The following is a 23,733-nucleotide window of genomic DNA, read 5'->3' on the forward strand; positions in this document are numbered from 1 at the left end:
CGTCATTCGAATATCAATTGGTAAATGGTCTTCTGCACAGGGAGTGCATATTTAGTTCAGGAAGGCGGGTCCAATGGCTGCTGTTACCAATAGATATGCGCGAGACCATGCTACGCTTAGGACATTTCGCCATTATGGCCGGGCACCAGGGTGTTCAAAAAACAGTGTCAGGGATCACCGAGGAGTTCTTTTGGCCGGGTGTTCAGAGTGACGTTAAGCGCTTTGTCCGCTCATGTGATGTGTCCCAGCGCACAGTTCCGAAGGGAAGAGTTTGTCCTGTACCCCTGGGCAAGATGCCAGCCATCAACCTACCGTTCCGGCGAGTGCCTATTGACATAGTGGGGCCAATCTCTCCAGTATCCGCCAAAGGCAATATATATGTGCTCACTCTGCTTGACGTGGCCGCTCGCTATCCTGACGCTAGTCCACTGAGAACTATTGACAGTATCCAAGTGGCGGAGGGTCTTGTGGAAATGTTTTCGCGTTATGGATTCCCGAGGGAAGTGTTGAGTAACCGGGGCTCGAACTTCACATCGGAACTAATGAAGGATGTTAACCGCTTTTTGTCAATAAGGCATTTACTGATGACGCCTTACCATCGCATGTGAAATGGGCTTGTAGAGCGGTTCAACGGCACCCTCAAAAACATGTTCAAGAAAATGTGCCAGGAGAGACCTACTGATTGGGATAGATATCTCCCAGCTCTTTTGTTCGCTTACCGCGAAGTACCGCAAACGAGTCTTGGGTTCTCGCCCTTCGAGAGGTTGTATGGAAGAACAGTTAGAGGTCCACTTACAATACTCAAGGAGCTGTGGGCTAATAAGGAGATCGCATCAGATCTCAAGACAACATAAACATAGGCTATTGAGTGGCGGGACAGGTTGAAGGAAACATGCAGGCTTGCACATCAGGGTCTGGAAAGGGCGCGCGAATGCTATAAGGAATATTATATAATGAAAGCCATTCACAGGAATCTGAATCCGGGCGACAGAGTTCTCGTCCTGCTACCCACGGACCATAATAAGTTACTGACGCAATGGAAGGGCCCATACCTTGTGACTCAGAAGAAAAATGACACGGTTTGTGAGTCATCGATAAATAACACCAAGAAGGTTTTCCATGCAACCATGTTGAAAAAGTACGAAGAAAGGGATGCCGTGCGGTACGGCCACAAGGTAGCATGTGCGGTAGTGGCCGAGGAGACAGATCATGTTGCCAAGGTGCCACGTGCAGTGGGAAGAAAAATGCAGGAGGGGATGGGATACTAATGAAGCCTAATGTAAATGAAGACAGGCGATCACAGCTCGACTCCAAATCAGAGGGGAGTTGTTTTTACGGAGGTAATATGTTACTAATTAGAGCTCTTCACAGACAGAGCCAACTGAACAGCTCTAGCTACCTTTGGGATGTAACTTGTTGTTGCTGTGTTAATGTATCTCTGGGATTATCTTGTTGTTGCTGCTGTTGTTGGTGTTATGTGATTATACAAGGGAATGTGTTGTGGACATTCATTTTTAATAAGGCCTATGTACGGACAACGGCAGTGGTGTGTTAGTGTTCTGAAAACGCCGTTTGGTTTGCTATTTTAGTGGTGTGCTCTTGGTGTTTGGTGCACATCTGCGGTGTGTTGTGTGCTGGGCCCAGAATCGCCACAGAAGGTAGTCGGTTGGCTGGATGGCTTCAACATGAGTATGACGTGAGCAGTTTTTCATGGAAAAACTTATGAGAGACTGGGCCCTTGTCACATATATTAAGGAGCCTAAAATAAATTTTAAAGGAAAGGGGTGAAGAAGACAACGGGGATTAACCGAAGAATAAAGAAGATGAAGAAGAAGCATTCGGTGAGGTGGAGAGAGGTGATTGGTGCAGAAGAGAAGACGACGACAAGGCTTACGTATACTAATGCGAAGGCTATAAAAGGGCGAGTGAAAGCGAGGAAGGGGGGAAACAGCAGAGAAGCGGAGGCTCCGGCGGGTCAGGGACGCATCGGCTGGAAGAGAGCGACGCCGGCTACTGCTCCGGTGAGCTCGCGTTCTACGGCTTCGCATCGTGGACTTCCTGCCATGCCTGAGCCCGTTCTGGGGAGTCAACGGAGGACGCTACAACCTTCTACGACCAAGGGTGTCTTCAGCGCTGTTACCACCCACTCGGGTGGTGCCCGCGACGCCAACAACACCGGCATCACCTCCATGGGCGCTTGGACCGGGAGCTTGTACTACGAAGTCAGCGACGCCGCCAGCGACGCCAGCCCAAGCACGTCGAACGCCGCCTCGACGCCGGCTACTGGATCCATACAACGCCGCAGCCGCACCGAACCAGCCGTGAGCACGAACGCCGACCAATAATAGTAAAGCGCTGGCAGTAGTAATAGACGCTGGTATCAGTAGTAGACGCTGATAGCAGTGTGCCCGAGTCGTATGTATTTATAGTCTATGTGTCTTGCTTTAGGTTTGTTAGTTTTGTGTGCTAGTGTGTGTGTATCACGTAGGGTGTATTAAATGTGCGCCTGTGTATGTACACTTGTCGCCTAGTCCATTCTTTCGGTCCGAGTGTTCTCCGGGGAGATCCGTGACCGACAGGCCAGCTGGAAAACTAATCAACGTTTTTGTGCCCTTTGCGCTGTGGGCGACGAAAAATTTTGCACCACGAAGCTTTTCGAGCTGCCGCAAAATTTTCCTTGGAGAATGCTGTGCTGCAATTAAAGTAAGAAGGGCTTCGAGCAGGGATCTCACGCTTTTCAATACGTTGTGACAACTGGTCAACTCGTTCCCTGGCCCTTTAATCTGTTAATATAAAGAAAACATATATCTGGATTTTCCTCCTTTACCGACACAAAAGAGGCATAGCTATAATGCGCCCGACTCTCACCAAGATCAGTGATAAGAGGTGGTCACCTTTTGAAACCGTTTCCGTTACACTTTCTGGAAAAACACCCACACCCGCTTCACCTCGATAATATCTTTATTAGTCGGGAAGTGAATGCTACGGTTTTCGCTTCGGCAGATCAAATCTAGTGTGTTTATTCCAGGGAAAGGTCTATATACAGCTGGGTCTGTGTAAAGAAATGGAAACACACGTCACCAGCTTTGCCGGAAACCTGACGGAGCGTGACTTGTTAAGAGCGTTAGCCCTTCCTACTTACAATTGTTCGTTTCGTGACCCTTTCTCCATCCGCTCTCAGATTTCAAGATGGCGGCTAAATCACGCTATCATAGCCGTAACACGTCAGGTCAGCGAAATGTGGCATCCAACGATGTTACAGCGCGCGCAGTCATGGGGCCGGCACGGCGGCCGGATTACCCGCTGTGCTGGCGTTCCGCTATATACAACCTTTGTCCCTAAAGTTTCAAGACTGATTTATTTTCTTCTCTAGAAATTATTGGCCAAAACAAATGTTGGTGTGTATGTGTAGTGCCTTCTTTTAAAGATAACCTGAGTTATTTACGTTAATTGCTGTAACTGCCGCCTGGTGGTATTACCTTTAAAAAAATACGTTTCACTAGTCGTCTGCGCACTCTACTGTGAGTGAATGTGGAGAGATGGACGTCGACCTCCAACAGCGTGTAAACATAAAATTCTGTGTGAAGCTTGGCAAGATAGCCACACAGACGTATGAGCTCCTTCGTGACGCTTACAGCAACAAGACATTATTGCGGGCGCAAGTTTTCGAGTGGCTCAAGAGCTTTGATTCGGGATAACGTCGGTGGAAGACGACACAGGGCAGGGGCGCATTTGAATCTCACGGAATGAAAACAACGTGGCTTGCATCAGGGAAATCATACAGCAATACCGCACCATTATAGTCCGCATGCTATCAGACGCTCTCAATATTAGGAAGACAGCATGCCACCAGATTTTGCGTGAGAACTTGGGGAAATGAAGGCTGTATGGCAGACTTGTGCCGCACTCCCTCACACAGAACCAGAATAACACGTGGGGTTCAGTGAGTGTTGATTTACTCTCCGAGGCAAAGAAGGATGGTGCATTCGTCGACAGCATCATTTCTAAAGAAGAAACATCACGTTTTCAACCCGATCCTCAAACAAAGAGGCAGAGCTCCGAATGGCGGTCCACAAGCTCTCCGGTGTCGAGAAAGGTGCGGCGACAGAAGACCACAACAAAGGCGATGCTGATAGTTTTTTCGACGCTATAGGTATCATACACCACGAGTTCGTCCTACAAGGGCAGATGGAGAATCAGGAGTTTTATATCCGCGTGCTCCAACACATGCGTGATGCACTGCGACGTCGTCGCCCTGACTCATGGGCATCTGGACAATGGAACCTTCTCCACGATAACGCAAGGCCGCACACTGCTCTCAGCGTGACAAATTTTCTCGCCAAGCACAACATTACTGCACTTCCCCATCCGCCATATTCGCCTGACCTGTCCCCATGCGATTTTTTCCTGTTTCCTAGTGTGAAGAGAGCACTGAAATGTCGCTGGATGGGGAGCGTGGAAGCTATTCAAGACGGCACGACAAAGGAGCCGACAACGCTGCCAAAAGAAGGGTTTTCCAACTGTTTCCAAGACCTCAAGAAGCGTCGGAAGTTGTATATAGACTGCAAGGGGGACTATTTTGAACGGGCGCTGCACAAATGATTTCAATGTTAAACGCAACTTTTTTAAATGGACTCAGTCTCGGAACTTTACGGACAAAGTTTTTAGTACCGTCTGAACAGGTGCCGAGACTGTTGCCGATAGGGGTCGCCAATGGTGACAAATTTATGGCCTACCCGCTTGGCGCAGAGGGTTCAAAGTGGTAGCAGATGAATGGGCATATTACGGCGCACAAATATTTTGGTCGGGCTGAAGCCTGGTGTCTGCAAGGGATTCGTATCGACGACCTTTGTTCCTCGAAACGGTGATGGTGGCGAGCTTCGCAGGGCCGTGGTGGGTGAACCAGTGGTCGCAGAGCGATGCGGGAGGTTAGAAACGAATTGTCATTTTGTGGTGTACACGTTGGTACACAAATTTTCGCAAGAATAGGAGAAAACATAGCTAATACTCTTCATTTGTTAAAGCATTCGCGAATTATTCGTTTAATTGTTTTTCTTATTCTCGTTAAAAAATGACCGGTTAAGCTCTGGTTAAACCTGGAGTGACGCGATAGCTACATCTGGCCGAGTGGAACTAGCTCAGTCGAATAACGAAGTCTTCTGTCGCCGCTCCGATTGGCTGGGCGTTCCTTCTTCATCTTCGTCCCACTTGACACGGCGCATGCGCACAGCTGTTTGTTGCAGCTGCTGCTCGCCGCGCAGCCGGCGGCAGCAGCTGCTCCACACCACGTGACCAACTACTTGACCAACGGCCGCACCACGTGATCAACCCACGCGACCAACGGCGCCGCCACGGAGCTCAAGTGGTAGAGCGGAGCTTAAGTAATGCCCTGCTGAAATGTCGAGAAGGTGGCGTAGTGTAGCTATCGCTACAAAATAGGTTTTCTCGATATTCATTGGTCAAAGGACCAGCAACGAGCTCAACGGCATTCATGCCGTATTAAAAAACGCGAGATTGTTTTTTGAAGCCCTTGTTACCTTACATGTAGCATAGAGTTCTTGCGAGGGAAGTTTTCCGATAACTCGGAAGACTTCTCGTTGCAAAATAGTTTTGTTACCCACATAACAAAAGGGAATTTCAAAGCTATCCAGTTTATCTTTATTGCATCGTTGCTTGGCCTGGCTGAACGTGAATACAGTTGAGGCCAACAACATCTAAACTACAAAAAGAAAGAAACGAAGGCTGAAAAACGTCTCTTTGTATAGCTAAATAGCTTAGCTATACAACGTGGCTGTCTTTTAATGCATATCATTCTATATTTTGGAGCAATAACTAGCAAGTCGACTGCTGAAATCTTCATAACTTCTATCAATTTAACGTTCAGGGAGCTCGCAGAGAAAGTATATTTCTTGGGGGGTGACCAGAGAGGAGGCCACATGCATGTCAAGAGAAAGAAGGCCAACGTGAACGAAGGTAAAGGCTTCGCAAAGTCTAATACTAAATTTGGCAGTTTTCGATTGGTTCAGAAAAGTTGAGTGTCACTTTCTCAAAAGAGTGGAACGTGCACCATTCATCTTTCTCTTCTTTTCCAGTGTGTGCACCATTCAACAGCTCGCCACTGTTCTAATTTTTTCAGCCTTTTCCTGCGCAAGGGACCCTTCGTTTGTGGTTCTTATCGGGTTCCGTGTTCCGGCGCGCACGTCGGTTGTAATTAACGAACAGCGCTAATTAGCACCGAACGGACTTCGGGCGCCCACGTACCAACCGCTATCCCCCGCAGGGAAACAGCTTATAGAGCGCAAATGCGCTCTGAGCTGCGACCAATTTTAGAGTACGTGGGAAGTACAGCCAACTTTTGTGAGTTTAGACCGTGGGGGTCTGTAACCGTAATCCGGCACGACCGCTATCGGCATGACTCCATTTACGTGGTTGTAAAGGCGTATTCCGAACTTTTTTGCCCGTGGGTGGTAGAGAACATATGTCGACGTGCATTTAAAATTAGCCAATAAGCTTTGTTTCCCCGCTAGATAGATAGACAGATAGTTTGGCAGGTAGGTAGGCAGGCAGGTACGTGCGTAGGCAGACCGGTAGGTAGGAAGGTTAGTAAGGAGGCAGGTAGAAAAACAGGCAGGCAGGCCAGTAAAGGTAAGGTAGGTAGGCAAGTACAGCGATACTTTCATCTTTCTGCATCGAGGCAGGGATAATTGTCAGCGAGTCATTAATTCCATTCCTTTCGTGATAAATTTCTTTACACTAAATGCAAATTTGTTTTTGTTTAGTCAAAACAACTCTTTTAACCTTGTCCATCATTCATGAAACGGTCTGTCACACTTTGAGAGTTGAGCATGCTCTGGCTGGTCTTACACCGCAGCGCAACTCATCACTGCAATGGCCTAGTGCACTGAGCGCTAGAGAGCTTTGCACTGGATACAAATATGTTCTATTTTTTCTGTGTCTTGCATGAAGCTTCGGCAAATCCCGTCACCACATATTACACGACTCACAATTTTACCCTCACGACATATTACATCGATTGCATTACATGGCATGACGTCGACTCGTGACGTCACATGGGGCCGTTTTTTGCTGACCTGTTTTGCGTACATGACGTCGAAAGTGAGCGATGTAATGCTCTCGCATTGATAAACTTGATACTTGCACATTACATGCAGGGTGGTTGTCGGACTAGGAGAGCGATGGTGTCTTTTTCCTAGATGTTTTGGTACTGGAACATTCACTGACTTTCCGCGAGTTGCGCAGAAATATTTCACTGGTGATTACCGCTTCTAATACAAAACATAAAATAGGATATAAGACCAATGCTTTCTTAAGGACCCGACAGTACAACGCTTACTCAGAGGCTTCGCTCTCCGAAATCATTTCAGAACCACCCAGGAACAAAAGTAGGGGATGATGACAGGATTTACTTGACTCGCCTGCTTCTAGTGTCCTGACGAAAAAAATTAAGCTGTTACTTTATTTCTCATAGTCAAGGAAAGACGAATAAATTTGGCAGTGCGCCCACCTCACTACTCTCATGACTCAGCGGTAAGTAGGCGTCTGGGTTGCTTTCCTGAAATCAGAGTACCGAGCTTTTCTAAACTATGTACAGACTTACAGGCTTTAAAATTAAATGACCGAGCGAAGACATTTTACCTCCGATTGCGCCGTGCAGCGATCAGAACACAATCGGATGAAAAGAGAACAACGAGAAAAAGAGCAAGAGAAGCACCTGGCCTAGTTTCTGGTTCAAGTTTTTGTAGTTGGAAGGAGCCACTATTGATTTGGTCAACGCTGCTTCACTCCAAGGCGCGAATCGCATAAGCTGTCCATTTTAAAATGGCCATTTAATGTCCGTCTGCTCCTTTGTCGTTGGTCGCTATGATATAGCAATTGGCTGAATATTGCAGCCATTGTCGGCAGTGGTCCGGTCTGGTCGCCTGCTGTTGACAGAGCGCGGCGATGCTGCTCACGAGTGGCTGCACATCGCAGTCAATGGCTGCCAATGATGAGTTTCGTTCGCCAACAACCCAATGGCCAGATTGCTTTCCACAGACGCTTGAAATTTGCGGGCACATCTTAGTAACCAATGACAGAGCACCAGACCAACGAGGAATAGTCAGTTTAAAATGGACAGCCTATAGAATACGGCCACGGGTTCTGTTCAATCTGTGTTGACTGATGTTCATATGTCACAGAATAAAACAGCTATCTTGCCCTCTTCTGACTATGATACAAAGTTTGACACACATCAGAATCTGGCTGTAGCCATTACAAGCCGTCAACGGGCGGTAAACGATTATAGTAATTCTTCACTCCGGGCCATAGAGGGGGGCATCTAAACAATATCAGAAATTATAACAGGATTATATGGATGAAATTATGATCGTTTATTCGAGTACTGAATATCTCTATTCGTAAGTAATTATCCACACAGCCGAGGTAAAAAACACAGAAATAATTTAGACAATATTTTCTTCAGAATTTTCTTATTCGCGCGTTCGTAAACGCATGACGAAAAAATTGCTCTGGGGCTCATATGACAACGGAAACCATTGCAATTCTAGTAAAGTCTTTTCACAGATTCTTTATTCTGCTTCATTTCTTTACTGCCGAAATCAAGCGCTCTGCGCAAAAAATAATGCAAGCCAGAAACGCACCTTATTTGCATATTGCTGCAATGATGGTATGTGCATGCTTCCACAGATTTTTTTCGGACAAGTAATGCGGAGAGAAATTCCTTCTGCACTTGTTCAGCCGACCACGCAGAATTTTCCGTGGCGCTTTGAGGGCTTTGTTTCCGCGAAACACGCAGTTTACCTTGAAACCTAAGTGAAATGAACGTGTATGCCTTGTTTAATTAAAGATCGCCCTAGTTATCACGCTTCAACTGCGACAGAAGGACAAAGAACAAGATATGAATAGAAGACAAAGAGAAACTAATTGAGATTCCGCCTCGCTGTGCGTTAATTAAAATTGGTGTTTCGCTTTCCTACCGTTCCTGAAAGAGAGAGTGCTCGGATCCCCCCCCCCCCCTCTTGGACAAAAAGAAAGCTCCTGAAGCAAGGAAATGGCACGCAAGTGCAAATGTTGGCGCCTAAGTTCTTCCATAATTACGTACCTGAGTAATTCCGTGTAGCGGTACCTTCTGGTATAGCCAGAGGAAGTACATCAGAAAGGTCATTACATTGTTGTACACCACTCTTATTTCTAGCTGAAGACTTGAGCGTATTTTCATTCTCGACAACACCGCACTGCGTCCCGTACCACGCTTTCTTCATACGTACTTAAACAATGCGTCACTGCAGAACGTAACTCCACTGTGCTACATTTTAGTCGGGTGTAATTCCTGGAATAGCAAGGTAATAACTTGGACAAAATTTGAAAGCCCAGGGGGCTTTGGAGCTAGGCCTTGCAGTGAGACACGTAATATTTCTGGAATCCGTGGCCATGGAAAAGAAGGAGGAGCAAAGTTGATTTTAGCTTTAAGATATTTCGAAACGTTGGGGATGCCGCGTCCGCGTGACACTAAAAGAGAGTTCACGTATGTCGCTCTGCTGCTTTGCAATGTGTGTCAGGTCGTTTAGTTTTCGCGTTTATGACCGTGTACTCCTTTTTACACTTAATTAAAGGCATTAAATCTACTTTTACGGCAAAGAGGCTGATGAAACAAAGGGCCTCATTGAGGTCACCGGTTGGCTGGCGTTGAATAACACGGTATTATCCGCCGTTCATAACGTGCAGCGATCAACATCCCGTAGCCGTCATGCAACGTATGTGTTCATTAAAGCTGCGAACTGGGCGAGTTGGTATTGATTCATATTTGAACAGCGCAATAAAACAACGGGACACAACGAAGAAAGGACACCACAAGCGCTGACTCGCAACTAGATTTTTAATTCACGTCCAAGCATCTTAAATACTAAGAACGCCAAACACAAACAAGAGGGAAAACCAAAAGAAAGACGACACAAAGCTGCTAATCATGCCCACAAAGGTGACAATCAGCACGAGCGCGAGACTACACATCTTGGACGGATAAAAACATCATCTCTTTATCTGTTAGTGTGACAGAAGGATCACTAATGCAGCTATCAGGTTCCAAGCGGATGTGAAAAGCCTCCAAAACTTCCCGCGTTAGGCTGTCATTATGTTTTCCTAGGATGACGGTGTTAGACAATAGAAGGGTGCAAGTACCTTCTCTCCAGTGGAGGGCAAGGTTACAAGAAGACCCATTATCTCGGGACCTGTGGTGCTCACTAAGACGAGCGTTGATGCAACGTCCTGTCTGGCCAATATAACTCAACCCGCAAGTGCACGGAATCCTGTAGACCACCCCAACATTACAGGGCACAAAAGGGCTCTTATGGTTGGTCTGACAACCCCCAGTCTTTTTCTTCGCGGTTGTTGCCTTAGCCTTCTCTTCCACCTGCCTGCAAACACCTCTAAGTTTTTTAGGCGCTGAAAAGACCACATCAACATCGTATCTCGCCGCAACATTCTTCAAACCATGTCCCACACCATGCGTGTAAGGCACCACCACAAACTTCTTTTTTTCCTCTTTTGGCTTATCCCCGCTCTTGATCCATCTAAGAAGCTTATCGCATTCCCTGGAAATCACATGAGAAGGGTAACCGCTAGATTTTAATCGGCCAACTTGACGCAAAATACTTTCATTGATTCTTTCAAGACATGACTTGTTCATGGCAGATTTCTGGCTGGAAAAAACAATGCCATTTTTTACCAGTTTTGTGTGGCTTGATTGGTAATTTAGAAAAGACTTGGCGAGGGAAATATTCCTCGCTCTACCAAGTCTTTTCTAAATTACCAATCAAGCCACACAAAACTGGTAAAAAATGGCATTGTTTTTTCTAGCTTAACGTTTGCTTATTTTAGCCTGGAGTGTTACTTTGTTTGGGCCAATTGGGCCCATGTCATCCGGCATACGAGGTCAGGGAAGTGGTTTCTTAAACAAGTCCAAATGAAATTAAAGAATTCACCATTGCCGCAGAAATTAATCAGCATTTAGGAATTACAATCACGGATGGGCTTCAGAGGAAAGAAATTAGTTCGAAACAAACAGAGCTGCGGAGATGTGCAGAGCAAAGGAAAGAAAAAAGTGGGACAGACATTGCGAACAGCAGTTGCCGTGCCTCAAAATCGAGTAATCACGAAACACAGGGTGGTGAACTTAGTAGTTTAAACTTGAAGGAGAGAAGAAACCGGCATTGTTGACAACATACATACTACGTTCATTTTAGCTTGAATGCAGTGCAGGGACACCTCGGTTAACTTGAATCTTTGATCTTTGTTTTTGTTTGCTCCGATGGGAACACGCTTTGTCAAAAAGCGCACGTCTGTTGCTGAGAAGTACACATCAGTACATTGTGTGCTTGCATGCCGGCCTGTGGTATTTTCATACCATAAAATTTATTAACCAGATTAACGAAACTATCAATATTAGCGCTGTTAGAGAAATCTTCCTTCGGCAGTTTGTGTATCGATATCCGAGTGTACATCTATGGCAGTCGTAAAAGAAAGGCAATATAAGCGAAGCACGCTGCACAGCGCAAATGGGTTGACGTGCATTACGGTATAACATGGTAAAATCAAGTGCATGGAAAACTAGCAGTCATATATACGCTCTGGGCATCTGTAAAGTGAATCATAGCTCCGGCAAGCGAAACCTGCCGAGCATGGGAAACTGAGAGCAACCTTTCTTCTTTTGATTGCAACCTTCGCGGTCTAAATCAGTGCTGCGACATGAAAAAAAAATTAAAAACATGAGCACTGTATGAAGCGTTTTCCTGCGGGTTTTCTGCTTTGTGATGATACCTTTTATCGCGCACAACGTTTTGGTGTTTTTTTTTCGTCACGTTTTCTGACGTCAGAGTTGGCTAGGTATATTTCGTTAGTTATTCGCTAGGCCTCCTACCCTACGCTCACGTAGCAGGTACTTAAAACCGTTTCTACCGCACGCGGAAAGCAACAGAGCATAAAAGATAACCCTCATAAAAGGCTCCATTCACGTAGGCCCGATAGCTGGTTGCGTCAAGGACAACTCGACATTTTGTGCAGAACTCTTTTGTGTTCCTTTTTTGCAGGCCGGCCCTACTCGATCAATTCCCGCCGCGACTACCGATTTAGCATCAGACGAGGTACGGCGGCGGTCTAAATATATACGCAACACATTGTACCCCTGCCCGCCTCCGCAACACAGGCCGCCAGATAACTTTCCATTCCATACCCGCCGACGCGTAGTGTCAGTCTGGGAGATCGTCCAGCCTTGCGAAGACAGCTGGTTTCTGAAATTGGATCCGGCCTCTAATCACACACGATGGAGGCATAAGTTAATATGCCGTTGACAGAAAAAAGAGAGGCTTAGTTCGGCTCTTTTGCAAATTTTCCATGAGTACGGATTTGCGGCCCGCAACCGCCATCTGGTATAGTTCAATGGCGGTGTCTCCATAGATATAAGGGAAGGGGATCGTTATTTATTTGGGCTACGGTTTAGGGGGGTTGAACGTCTTAAAGCTACTCAGGCTACGAGAAACACCGTAGTAGAGGGCTCCGGAATAATTTCGACCACCTGTGGTTTCTTAACGTGCACTGACATTGGACAGTACACGGACCTCTAGAATTTCGCCTCCATAGACATTTGACCGCCAAGGCAGGGATCAGCAGTCGATCATCATTACCACTGAGCCACCGCGGCGGCCGGTGTTTGATGAATCAAACAAAAGTTGGTTTGGTGCGGGAGCAAGGTATGAAGTTTGGAATGATGTGACATGGTATACAGGTATGGAAGACGAAACGAAAAGAATAACGTTGACACATTTTGAACCAGCATGGATTAGAGGAACATTTTAAGGAAGGAACACAAAATTTCCTTAAACAACATGCGTAATGCGGAGAGCAAAGAATCAGTGGTGTGTTAGAGTATTAGCAAGGATAATAATAAAATGGGAGTGTTCATGAGGACGCCAATGAGTCAAGAGGGACAATGAGATTGAAAAGTTTCTGCTGAGATAGCGTGGGGACATCCGTTCCTAGATAACGCCAGTCCTCAAGCTAATTAAATGGATCATGAATGCGAGTTTGCAGTTCTACGTTTTGCAGAACGGTTAACACTCGTGTTAGCAAGTGGCGAGTGTGCCGAAATTTTTCTTCTATACTTACTAATCAGAGGCAAATTAAACCGCTACTGATACGCCCGTTTTTTTTAAGTAATTTTTTTAACACGCTTTCTGGGTCATTTATTCTTGTAGCGATAGCTACATTACGGTAGCATTTCGAGCCTTCAGCTTGGCGGCGCCGCCACCCTGTCGCCACCAGCCACGCTGTAACGTGGTCGGTGACGTGGTGCGGAGCCGCTGCCGGCGGCGCAGCGCCGTGGCTGATCAGGTGGTTCATCACCTGGTTGGTCACGTGACCAGCCACGAGGTGCGGAGCCACGCCGCCGGCGAAACTGAGCTGCCACAGATGTGCGCATGCGCCGTGTCAAGTGGGACGAAGATGAAGAAGGAACGGCCAGCGAAGCGGAGTGGCGAAAGACTGACTTTGCAATTCAACTGAGCAAGCTCCACTCGGCCGGCTGTAGCTAGCGCGTCACTCCAGGTTTAACAAGCGCTAATGTTCGCCAATTTTTTTTTTTGCCAGTAGCACAAGTTGTACCAGCAAGAAAAAAACTACACCCCTCCCCCCCTCCCTCCCTCTAAGTTGCGATCGATGCGACTCTGCGTAGGGCCGTCACCTGACAAAGCACTTCTGGTGTCAAAGCGGACTCATTGTGCCGGTCTCGACACCAGAAGTGTTTTGCCAGGTGGTGCCCCTACGCAGAGTGGCGCGGGCTGGCACTTAATAGAGGGAGGGGTGTGTTACTTTTGCCACCGATGATACGTAAGCTTAACGTACGTGTTGACGACGTATAAAATCTAAGGCGCGAATACGGCAACTGAAACACCGACATGAAGAACAAAATATCAACTTCTGTGAAAGAAACATAGGAAGGGTACGTTGAAACTCTGGTGCAACTTACTTCGCGTCCCCGAAGTGAAAATCTTTTGCGCTTGAAATACGTAGAAATTTGCTCGACGGAATGTCCGATTGTGCATGCAAAATTCCTACAGCGATAGCTCCAAATTATATGCTTCAACGGTTCTTTCTTTCTTTTTTGGGGGGGTTGGGGGGGGGGGGGGGGCTGCTTCTTCCTTTCCAACCAACGCATCGACCGAAAATCGACCTCTTGCTTTCGTAGTTGCCGCCGCATGACGACATCCGCTGTAACAGCACTTTAAATAAGCTCAGGTAGCAGCCCGTGTCCACAAGGCCATACGTCCTCCTCCTTCAAAGAAGCTGCGCCGCCTCGAGCTAGCAGAATACCTGTCTACTTTACCTACTCTAATATGATTTTATGGCCGCCTTAAAGGCCGGGAATTGCATACGTCACTATACTAAACCCCCCACCTGCCTTTTAAATATCCACAGTCGTACAGAGCCTTTTTTACCATAAATGGCGTCCCTTCACCGTACGTGCTTGAGAACTGCATGAAAGCCCCAAGTTTTTCTTGTTCGTTATTGAGAACCTTATCACGGTGGGCCAGGTTCATGAATATCATGTGAGGCAGGCTGTGGGAACATTTAGAACATTTAGAAAGCGTTCATTAATGCGCGCGTTCGTAAGGAGGGACGAAGACCTTCAAGCCGAAATATCGGTCGCCTAGCTTTGCCGAAAAAAGATCCAAGCCAGCGCAGAAAATGGCACCTAGAATACTGCCAGTATTAGCAACCTGCCCGTGCCTGAGGGTCAAGTTAGAAACCGTAGTATATGCCGTAGTATATGCTGCATCGGAATGTGATTCACGAATAATTAAGAGTGTGTGAGTGAGTGATAACTTAAATGAGTGTCCGGCAGGGTTTAGGACGACCGGGATTAGGTCTCCCACGTTGAGGACGTCGACATCTTGTCTCAATCGCCGCCGCGAGGGCCTTCTGGAAGGCCGGGAGCTGGTCGTTGAGGCTGGAGCTGCCGAAGGAGTAAAAATTTCTTGAGGTGTAAGCTTCCAGTGTGTATAAGGAAGTTAATTCGCCATTCTTCCCGAACAAGGGCAGTGACCGCAGCGACCACGCCTGATTAAGTTTGTTCTTGAAATTAACCCCTGACAATTCGCAGGTCAGTGTCGTCACAACAAGGAAGTCGGTCCTGCTTCAGGCAGAAACAACGTGCATAAGGACCTTAGGCATGACATGTGTTATTTCCTCCGGTTCTTTATATTTTCAGGAACTATGAACCTTCTTGTAGCTTTCTTATCCTCACAATTGCTCTTTACATATCCTGTTTACCCTCTAACCAGTGTGTACGTGTGCCGTGATTCTAGTCAGATTATGAGTGGCATACAAATGAGCCCAATTCTCTGCTTAGTGACTGAAAATACACGGGCAGCAGAACTACGCGCTAGCCATAGACGGCGCATTAGGTTCTCTTTTTGCTTGCTGTCCTTGCTTCTGTCATCAGTTCAGGGGTTACAAACATAAAGCTTCTCTAATCTCCCGGCATTCCCATTCATTCTTCTCTACGATATGTCTATTTTCCTAGCCCTGATCCAAGCGTAACCAAAAGCATTGCCTAGACCCGGTGAACACATCGTTGGGCTCGCAGTGCGGTTCAGTAAAAAGGTCGATACACGTTCACTCGAAGGAGATAGCCGGTACAAAGATTTGCGGCACCGTTCTCCGCCGCATCACATGGAAAGGTGGAAGCCCGTCGTTGCAGACAGGAGGTGAGTCGAAGTTGAGAGAGGCCTGAAGACCAGCCCTGAACTGATCGTCTTTCATCGGCAATCAAGGTAATCGCTTTTCTATCGACCCGGACGGTGGCGACCCTCGACAAACGAGCCTTGTCGACCGTTCGAATGGAGCAGCTCATATAGCATTGCCCGATGAACCCATAACGGATTGCTGTGTTATTCTCTCAGAATACTTTGAGGGGAAAAAATGCGCTAGAGAAAAAACGTGGCGATGCAAAACAGATAAGGGAGCAACGAAGATTGGCGAGTCTAGATGCAATCTCAAGAGTAGCGCTACTTCTTTTTCAGATCGATCGTTACCATTTCCACACGCACCTTATTTCATCGTATCAACATTTCGATGTGGAACGTTTCGCTTCTGGCTGCTTCGTCAGTGGTGCAGTCCGTAACATCGTCGTAATGAGATATTGACGCGACGCTAACCTCTTGCTCGCTTCCAACAAGGTCGTTTAAAACATGGCGAACATCCCGAATATTGGGCACGGGCGCAGAAAATATCTGAAGCCCAATCAAAGGTTATCATCGCAACGCCATATTAACTCGGTGACCTTTCTGCCCCTGCCGAATCGCAACGAAATTACTGGGTGTTGTGGGCTAAGAAACTGAAATCAAACCTTGCTCTCTAAACATAACTTCAGTATATTCCAAATGGAGTCAGATGCAGTGACTTCCACAAAATTGTAGTGCGATTACGGAGCCATCGGGAAAGAGCAGCATTGATTATGTCGAAAGGTATTGTCCGTGAACGGCATGTACCTAAAAGAAAGTTCTAAATCTATCATAACTCTAAAGCGCATATGATGAAAATACCTGGCGTTGAACTATTCGTGAGGATTGTCTTGTTTATTGCGAAAATTCACAAGGACACAAAAACATGCATATACAAGATAGGATGGCCGCTGTTCTTTTACGTACTTTTTGTGTGTGCGTTTTTATTCCACTTTTTAATGACACTATTGCTTGCTTGTTTTCCTTCGTATAAGAAGAAAAGTCTCATAGGGGCATTTTGTAGGTTTCCGATTGACGGTGCTATAATATCTCTGGAACCGTATTTTCCATTCACCAGCGCTTTAACAAAATATCTCCCGTAAGTTTTATAATATGAGCACGGAAATTTACTACTGACCCTTCTGATCCTAACCCATGACTGTGTAAAATGCGATTAAGCAGCTGCAGCGGCGTCAGTTATCGTAGATGACTGCAGGTTTGCTACAATGAAGAGGGCCTCGGAATGGAACATTTCATAAGAAAACTGTAACGAGCTAAACTTTAACGAGTGCGCAAGCCGGAAGTACCGCGCAGCGATGCGGCTTTCTTATATACCTCACAGGTTGCACCGGCGCGGGAATCTCGACACTGTGAAGAATTGACGTTACATATGCTTGAAAAACGGCTTTGTGTTTTGTTCATTAATCTATTCTTGTAAATCAAGAACAGCTCGTTTCCTGTGGATCATCGTCTCCTAGTAGCCCCAGGATCACTGCAAAATCCTGCTAAATCTGCATTGGTATGCTTCTCTAAATTCCATTGTACAGACACGGACAAAATAAGGCTGACCACGCATCCACATTCAAACTCTTCTGTCAGGTTTCTTAACGTAAAAACAAATGTTCACTGCCTTAACGTGCAAAGGAAGACGTAGACACTACTTGCATACGCACTAAAAATAATTACTTTTCGTTAAGTAACGAATCAGAAGATAATGACTATCGGTCCGAGGTTCATGTCCTGCTCTCCGCCACTCTACATATTGTATTGCTTAGCGGTCACGCACTGTGTTCTCAACAAAAATGAAGAATATTGTTCAAATTTTTTTCGTTGCATGCTCGAGGAGTCGTTTAGAGAGCACTTAAGATGAAATTGTCTCGTTGATTTTTTTTTTGACAGGTGCCGCAGGAAAAAGGTGCGCCATCGCCGAAACACTTCCTCACTGAGGAGCCTCATCGAATGAGCCCTTGTTCATTCTATTTCGCAGAAGAAGAACACCAAGCAACGCTACTCGTGAAATCAGTGCCTTGCGGAGAAACAAAGTTGAAAAGCTCAAATTGTGAACTCACCGAGAGGACGGGGCCTCGTTCGAGTCGTGCTGCGGGGAGTTGTCCGAAGAGTTGCGCTTGGGATTCCTGCGGACAAAGTGAGCGAGCAAAATGTAAAAAAGACAGGCATAGGAGCAGCCTCAAGAACACTACAGGACGAGTGAAACATTTCATGGCCCGCGGTATGCATGGGGTAGCCCTGGGCTATACTACAGTCATGGCGACACCTGCGACACCACAGGGCATGCCGCACTGCTCGCTTCACAGTGGCACCGATATGTGCAGGCTTTGTCAGAGATATACAACCCAAGAGGTTTGCTTCCAAGCCGTGAAGCGGGGGTCTTTAGCTTTTGAGTTGCTCCTGCCTTTGTGAGATTACGGTCTCTTTAAACGCAAGAGGAGCCGCACTGCAGGTCTCAGAAGCAGACCCCTTGGGCTGTTTACTTTTGACAAAGACTGTACACTTTACTTCGTAGACTGCTCGTGACTTGGCGCCACTCATATAAAGCTCTAGTATACATAGCACTGGACAGACGAAGACGACACAGAATACACAGGACAAGCTTTGTGTCCTGTTCGCCTGTCTTTACGTATGTGTACAAGAACTTCGAACCAATTAGCCCGAACCAAGTCAGTGTGGCTTACCTCAGAGGGCGAGCTCTCCATGAAGTGCCACGTCGCGAAGAAAAAGAAACAAGGAAAAAATTATTTGACCGCTTTTCGTGGTATGCACATGCCATGAAGTATTCTCTCTCTTTCTTTTAGTGCACGTGTGGCATAAACCCGGAGGCTGGCGAATGAGGAGAGCGAAAGGAACGGTATTTGAAGTGAGCATGATTTTCCCAAGCCGGCAAGTGCAGTTGCTTGCAAAAGTAAATATGCGGGATAGAAAAAATACGAGAACACCTTCCAAAATTTGTTTTTATAATCTGTTTGATACTACGTGGAGAAGACCCAGAGAAAGGAGTCTAAAACAAAATGTTCTGTACACAGTGAGTTGATGAATTAATAGCCGCCACATATTTAATAATACACAATAGTTAAATTATAGTAACACACCGAATACGTATTTATTTATCGTTTGTTGTGGAGGGGGAGAAAACAATAATTCAACTTCTGTAAAAATAATCTAAAGAATTCCGGAAAGGTTCGCTGCAAACGAAAAAGAGCGGAGGGCACAAAATCATAACAGCATAGTAGACAGATGAAGGCAATATTCATACACTGGTTCAGTACACACCACAAAGCGGAGAAAACAGCTGAACGGATTTTTCAATACGAGGTAGTAGTATGCTTTATTTTCTCAAATTCATGAAGTGCGGTTGTTTTATCAGTTAGTGGGTACGTACTCCAGAAAGAAATAATTCACAAATTCAACGCACGTTAACCAGAGGGACTACATGATCAGGGTAACAAGAAATTATTATTGAGCGGATAATTATTCTCTTTAGCATTAACAAGAGCCGACTAATAACGGACATCACACTCAGGCGCAGTGCTTTTGTCTAATATTGTAACGAATAGTACACCAAAAACACTCGGGGACCAAGGAGCTACACAGCCGGTAGAGCGAGCATGAGCAGGAAGATTTTCTTCGTCCTCTGCTTCTATCGCCTGAGTTCCTTTCGTCCTCCTCTTCTATCACCTGTGCCACTGCTCCCTCCCCTGCAGCATCGCCCCGATGCGGCCATCGTGCGCTAGAGTGACGAGCAGAAAGCAAAGTGCTAGGGTGAGGCACGAGGATCACAACATAGAACAGGGCACAGCGGTCAGCCTCAAGTTCAATCGGGTGGTCGGTCGTGGTACGGCTTCATACGAACGACGTGCACAACGTCGGTAAGCTTGCGTCGGTGGGATGAGCTGGCTTGGGTGGCGGGTTGAACTTCGTAGGTGACGTCGCTAATGCGGCGGAGGACACGGTATGGGCCGAAGTATCGACTGAGTAATTTTTCAGACAGCCCGCGGTGACGAACGGGCGTCCAAATCCACACATAGTCGCCTGGCTCGTAGGCAACGAAGCGCCGTCCTTGGTTGTAGCGGCCAGCGTCTAGTTGCTGTTGACGGTGTATGCGCTGCCTTGCCAGTTGCCGCGCTTCTTCCGCACGCTGCACAAAAGTGGCGATGTCGAGGTCAGGGTCACTCTCGCAGTGGGGGTCAACAGGCAGCATAGCATCCAGCGTAGTAGTAACTCGACGGCCGAAGACAAGCTGGAAGGGAGTGAGCCGCGTTGTCTCCTGCAGTGCCGTATTGTAAGCGAATGTAGCGTATGGCAGAATTTGGTCCCAGTTTTTATGCTCTATATCCACGTACATGGAAAGCATGTCGGCCAGAGTTCTGTTGAGCCGTTCCACCAAGCCATTGGTCTGCGGGTGGTACGCCGTCGCACGTCTATGGCTGGTATGCGTCAGTTTCAGCACAGCCTGGGTTAGGCGGGCTGTGAAAGCTGCCCCACGGTCAGTAATAATGACCGCAGGGGCGCCATGACGCAGGACGATGCTGTGGACAAAGAACTCGGCTACTTCGGCAGCAGTTCCGCTCGCAAGCGACGTGGTCTCAGCATAACGTGTCAAGTAGTCCGTCGCAATAGCGATCCACCGTTTTCCAGTGGATGACTTCGGGAAGGGGCCAAGGAGATCCATTCCAACTTGTTGAAAAGGGATCTTCGGTGGCGCTATTGGCTGAAGAAATCCGGCTGGTTTCATGGGTGGAGACTTCCGGCTTTGGCAGTCGCGGCAGGTTCGCACGTAGGTCTGCACTGATGGAAGTAATTTGGGCCAATAGTACTTCTCCCGAATCCTTGACAGCGTGCGACTGACTCCCAAGTGGCCGGCGGGCGGCTCGTCGTGCGCTCAAGATGACAGGTCGTAACTGGGTGGGCACCACGAGTAAAAATGTTTCGGTGGACTTTCCAAAGTTGCGCTTGTAGAGAACGCCATTTCGCATGGTGAAGGATTGCAGGCCACGACGAAAAACACGCGGAACCCGACCACTGTGACCTTCCAGGTGCTCGATGAGCGGCGCTAGCTCCGGGTCCGTTCGTTGAAGCTGAGCCACATGGGATGGGCTAAGAGCACAAATGAAAGGAAGATCTTCGGTGATTTCTTGCGGAGCGTGGTCCACGGGCGCGCGTGATAAGCAATCCGCATCTTGGTGCTGCCGGCCCGACTTGTAAACGACAGTCACGTCGTACTCTTGCAAACGGAGGCTCCACCTAGCCAACCGGCCGGATGGATCTTTAAGGTTTGCCAGCCAGCATAACGAGTGATGGTCGCTGACAACACGGAAGGGTCGTCCGTACAGGTATGGACGAAACTTGCTGATGGCCCAGATCACCGCAAGGCATTCTTTCTCTGTCGTCGAATAGTTCAACTCCGATCGCGAAAGTGTTCGGCTCGCGTAAGCGATAACGCGTTCCACGCCGTCCTGCCACTGGATAATTAACGCCCCAAGGCCAACATTGCTGGCATCGGTGTGTATGTCGGTGGCGGCGTCTTCATCGAAATGGGCGAGTATTGGGGGCTGTGTAGGCGGTTGCGGAGCTCCTGAAAAGCTTCTTCTTGGTTGCTTCCCCCCAGAAAGGGTATTTCGTCTCTTGTCAGTGCTGTCAACGGGTCAGCTATTCTGAAGAAATCGGGCACAAAGCGTCGGTAGTAAGAACAGAGGCCCAGAAAACGTCGAAGTGCCTTCTTGTCGGTTGGGCGCGGAAAACTGGAGACGGCAGCAGTCTTGTCGGGGTCCGGGAGAACGCCTTGTGCGCTGACAACATGGCCAAGGAAGCGAAGTTCCGTGAAACCAAAATGACATTTCTCGGGCTTGATCGTTAGTTGCGCGCATATCAGGGCTCGAAGCACGATGCGCAGCCGGTCCAAGTGTTGATCGAAGGTAGGCGAGAAAATGACGACGTCGTCCAAGTACACCAAGCAAGACTGCCACTTCAGACCGGATAAAACGGTGTCCATCATACGCTGGAACGTGGCCGGCGCCGAGCAAAGACCAAACGGGAGCACCTTGAACTCGTATAAACCGTCTGGAGTCACGAAAGCCGTCTTCTCTCGGTCTCTCTGGTCCACCTTTATCTGCCAGTATCCGGTTTTGAGATCTAATGAGGAGAAGAACCTGGCGTCACGTAATCGGTCGAGGGCATCGTCAATCCTGGGAAGCGGATAAACGTCCTTTTTGGTCACGTTGTTTAGTTTCCGGTAATCAACACAGAATCTCAAGGTGCCGTCTTTCTTTTTGACGAGGACCACGGGCGACGCCCATGGGCTTGTTGACGGCTGAATAACATCGTCTGCAAGCATTTCATCGACTTGCGTTTTAATGGTTTCGCGTTCCTTAGGAGAAACACGGTATAGCCGCTGGCATACAGGCGGCGTGGCCTCGTCTGTGATGATGCGATGCTTGGCGACAGGTGTACGACCGACCCTGGAGCTGGTGGCGAAGCAATCTGCAAAATCTGCTAGAAGAGCAGACACAAGATTCTTCTGCTCAGGTGCCAAGTCCGGGTTGATTTTCACGGTCTGCAGGGCGTGGCATGGTGCGGCCTCGTCTTGAGGGCTGGCCCCGACGGCGCATAAATCAGGCAACACAGTAACTTCGTGAAGTAAGGCAACAGCCATGTCCCTGGCGAGGTGCTGAACCTCGTTGGCGAAGTTCGTGAGTAGGACACTAGTACAACCGTTATGCAACTGGACGAGGCCTCGAGCGACGGCTATTCCCTTCGCGAGCAGCAGCGGGAGGTGGCTATCCGCGATACCCTCGTAATCGTGGAACAAGTCATGTCTCACGAGAACCAGGACGCTAGACCGTGGTGGCACCATCACGTCATCGTCGACTATACGCAGAGCGTTGATTCCCGGATCTCTGTCGGTATGCGCCACGGCCTGCTTCGTCGAGAACGTGATCCGGGCTTCGTTCAGATCAATGACAGCGCCGTTTGTCTGCAGAAAGTCGAGGCCCAGGATCAAGTCCCTCGAACACTCGGACAGTACCACGAATTCACAGACGTACAGAAAACCACGGATGCCGACCCTTGCAGTACACTTGCCAGCAGGGGTAATCAGGTGACTCCCAGCAGTACGAATGCTCGGCCCAGACCATCGCGTCAAAACTTTCTTTAATTCTTGGGCGAGGGCACGGCTCATTACGGAGTAATCGGCACCGGTGTCGAGTAAGCCGGAGACGTCGACTCCATCAATTGTTACGTACAAATCGGAGGTAGCTGTCGCTACCTGCCCCCAGCGAAATGGCGTATCGGCGTGATGGTGGCGGAGGATCTTCACATTTCCCTACAGCAGCGGCCTTGCCTCCGGAGGCCGCCGGCATTAGTTTTCCCGGCGTGGGCTGGGCGAACGGCGTCCGGAATAGCTTTGCGCTCCGCGGGGACTTGGAGAACGGTAGCGCATTGGGGACGGTGATCGAGACCCGCGGCGACCGGATGTGACGAGATTCTGCCGCTCCAATAGGTGAGAGGCTATCTCAAGTGGCCTTTCGCCATTGCGAGGGCAGGGGTCGTCCGGGGCGAAACCCCGCAGGCCCACGCGGCGGTACGGGCACGCCCTATAGAGGTGACCCGCCTCGCCACAATGATAACAGAGGGGCCGACGGTCTGGGGCCCGCCACACTTGACTCTTACGCGTCCGCTCGTAGGCTGGCAGAGCGGGGTCACGAGGGGGACCCGGTGGCCGCACTGATGGAGCCGCGGCATTGATGGTGTAGCCCGACGTCGGAGCTTGACGGAGTACAGACGCGTACGTGGGTCTTGCGTCAAGCTGGAGGGGTACCTCAGATGCTTGTTGTCGGGCAGCGAGGCGCACCTCGTTGCGGACGACGTCAGTCAGCGACGCGAAGGATGGCATGTTAGAAGGCGTCCGAAGGGCTTGGAGTTCCTC

General features: G+C 48.2%; 1 protein-coding gene across 1 annotated transcript in view; it reads right to left on the reverse strand.

Annotated features, from left to right (window-relative positions):
* The window catches only part of LOC144134248 (uncharacterized), a 587,847-nt gene that overhangs the window by 427,366 nt on the left and 136,748 nt on the right, over window positions 1–23,733 (reverse strand). The window contains exon 3 of the mRNA XM_077667207.1: window positions 17,864–17,929. Coding sequence (XP_077523333.1) covers window positions 17,864–17,929 — 66 coding nt within the window. The remainder of the gene's footprint in view (window positions 1–17,863; window positions 17,930–23,733) is intronic.

The sequence above is a fragment of the Amblyomma americanum genome, chromosome 5 (assembly GCF_052857255.1).
Source record: "Amblyomma americanum isolate KBUSLIRL-KWMA chromosome 5, ASM5285725v1, whole genome shotgun sequence".
Lineage (NCBI taxonomy): Eukaryota > Metazoa > Arthropoda > Arachnida > Ixodida > Ixodidae > Amblyomma > Amblyomma americanum.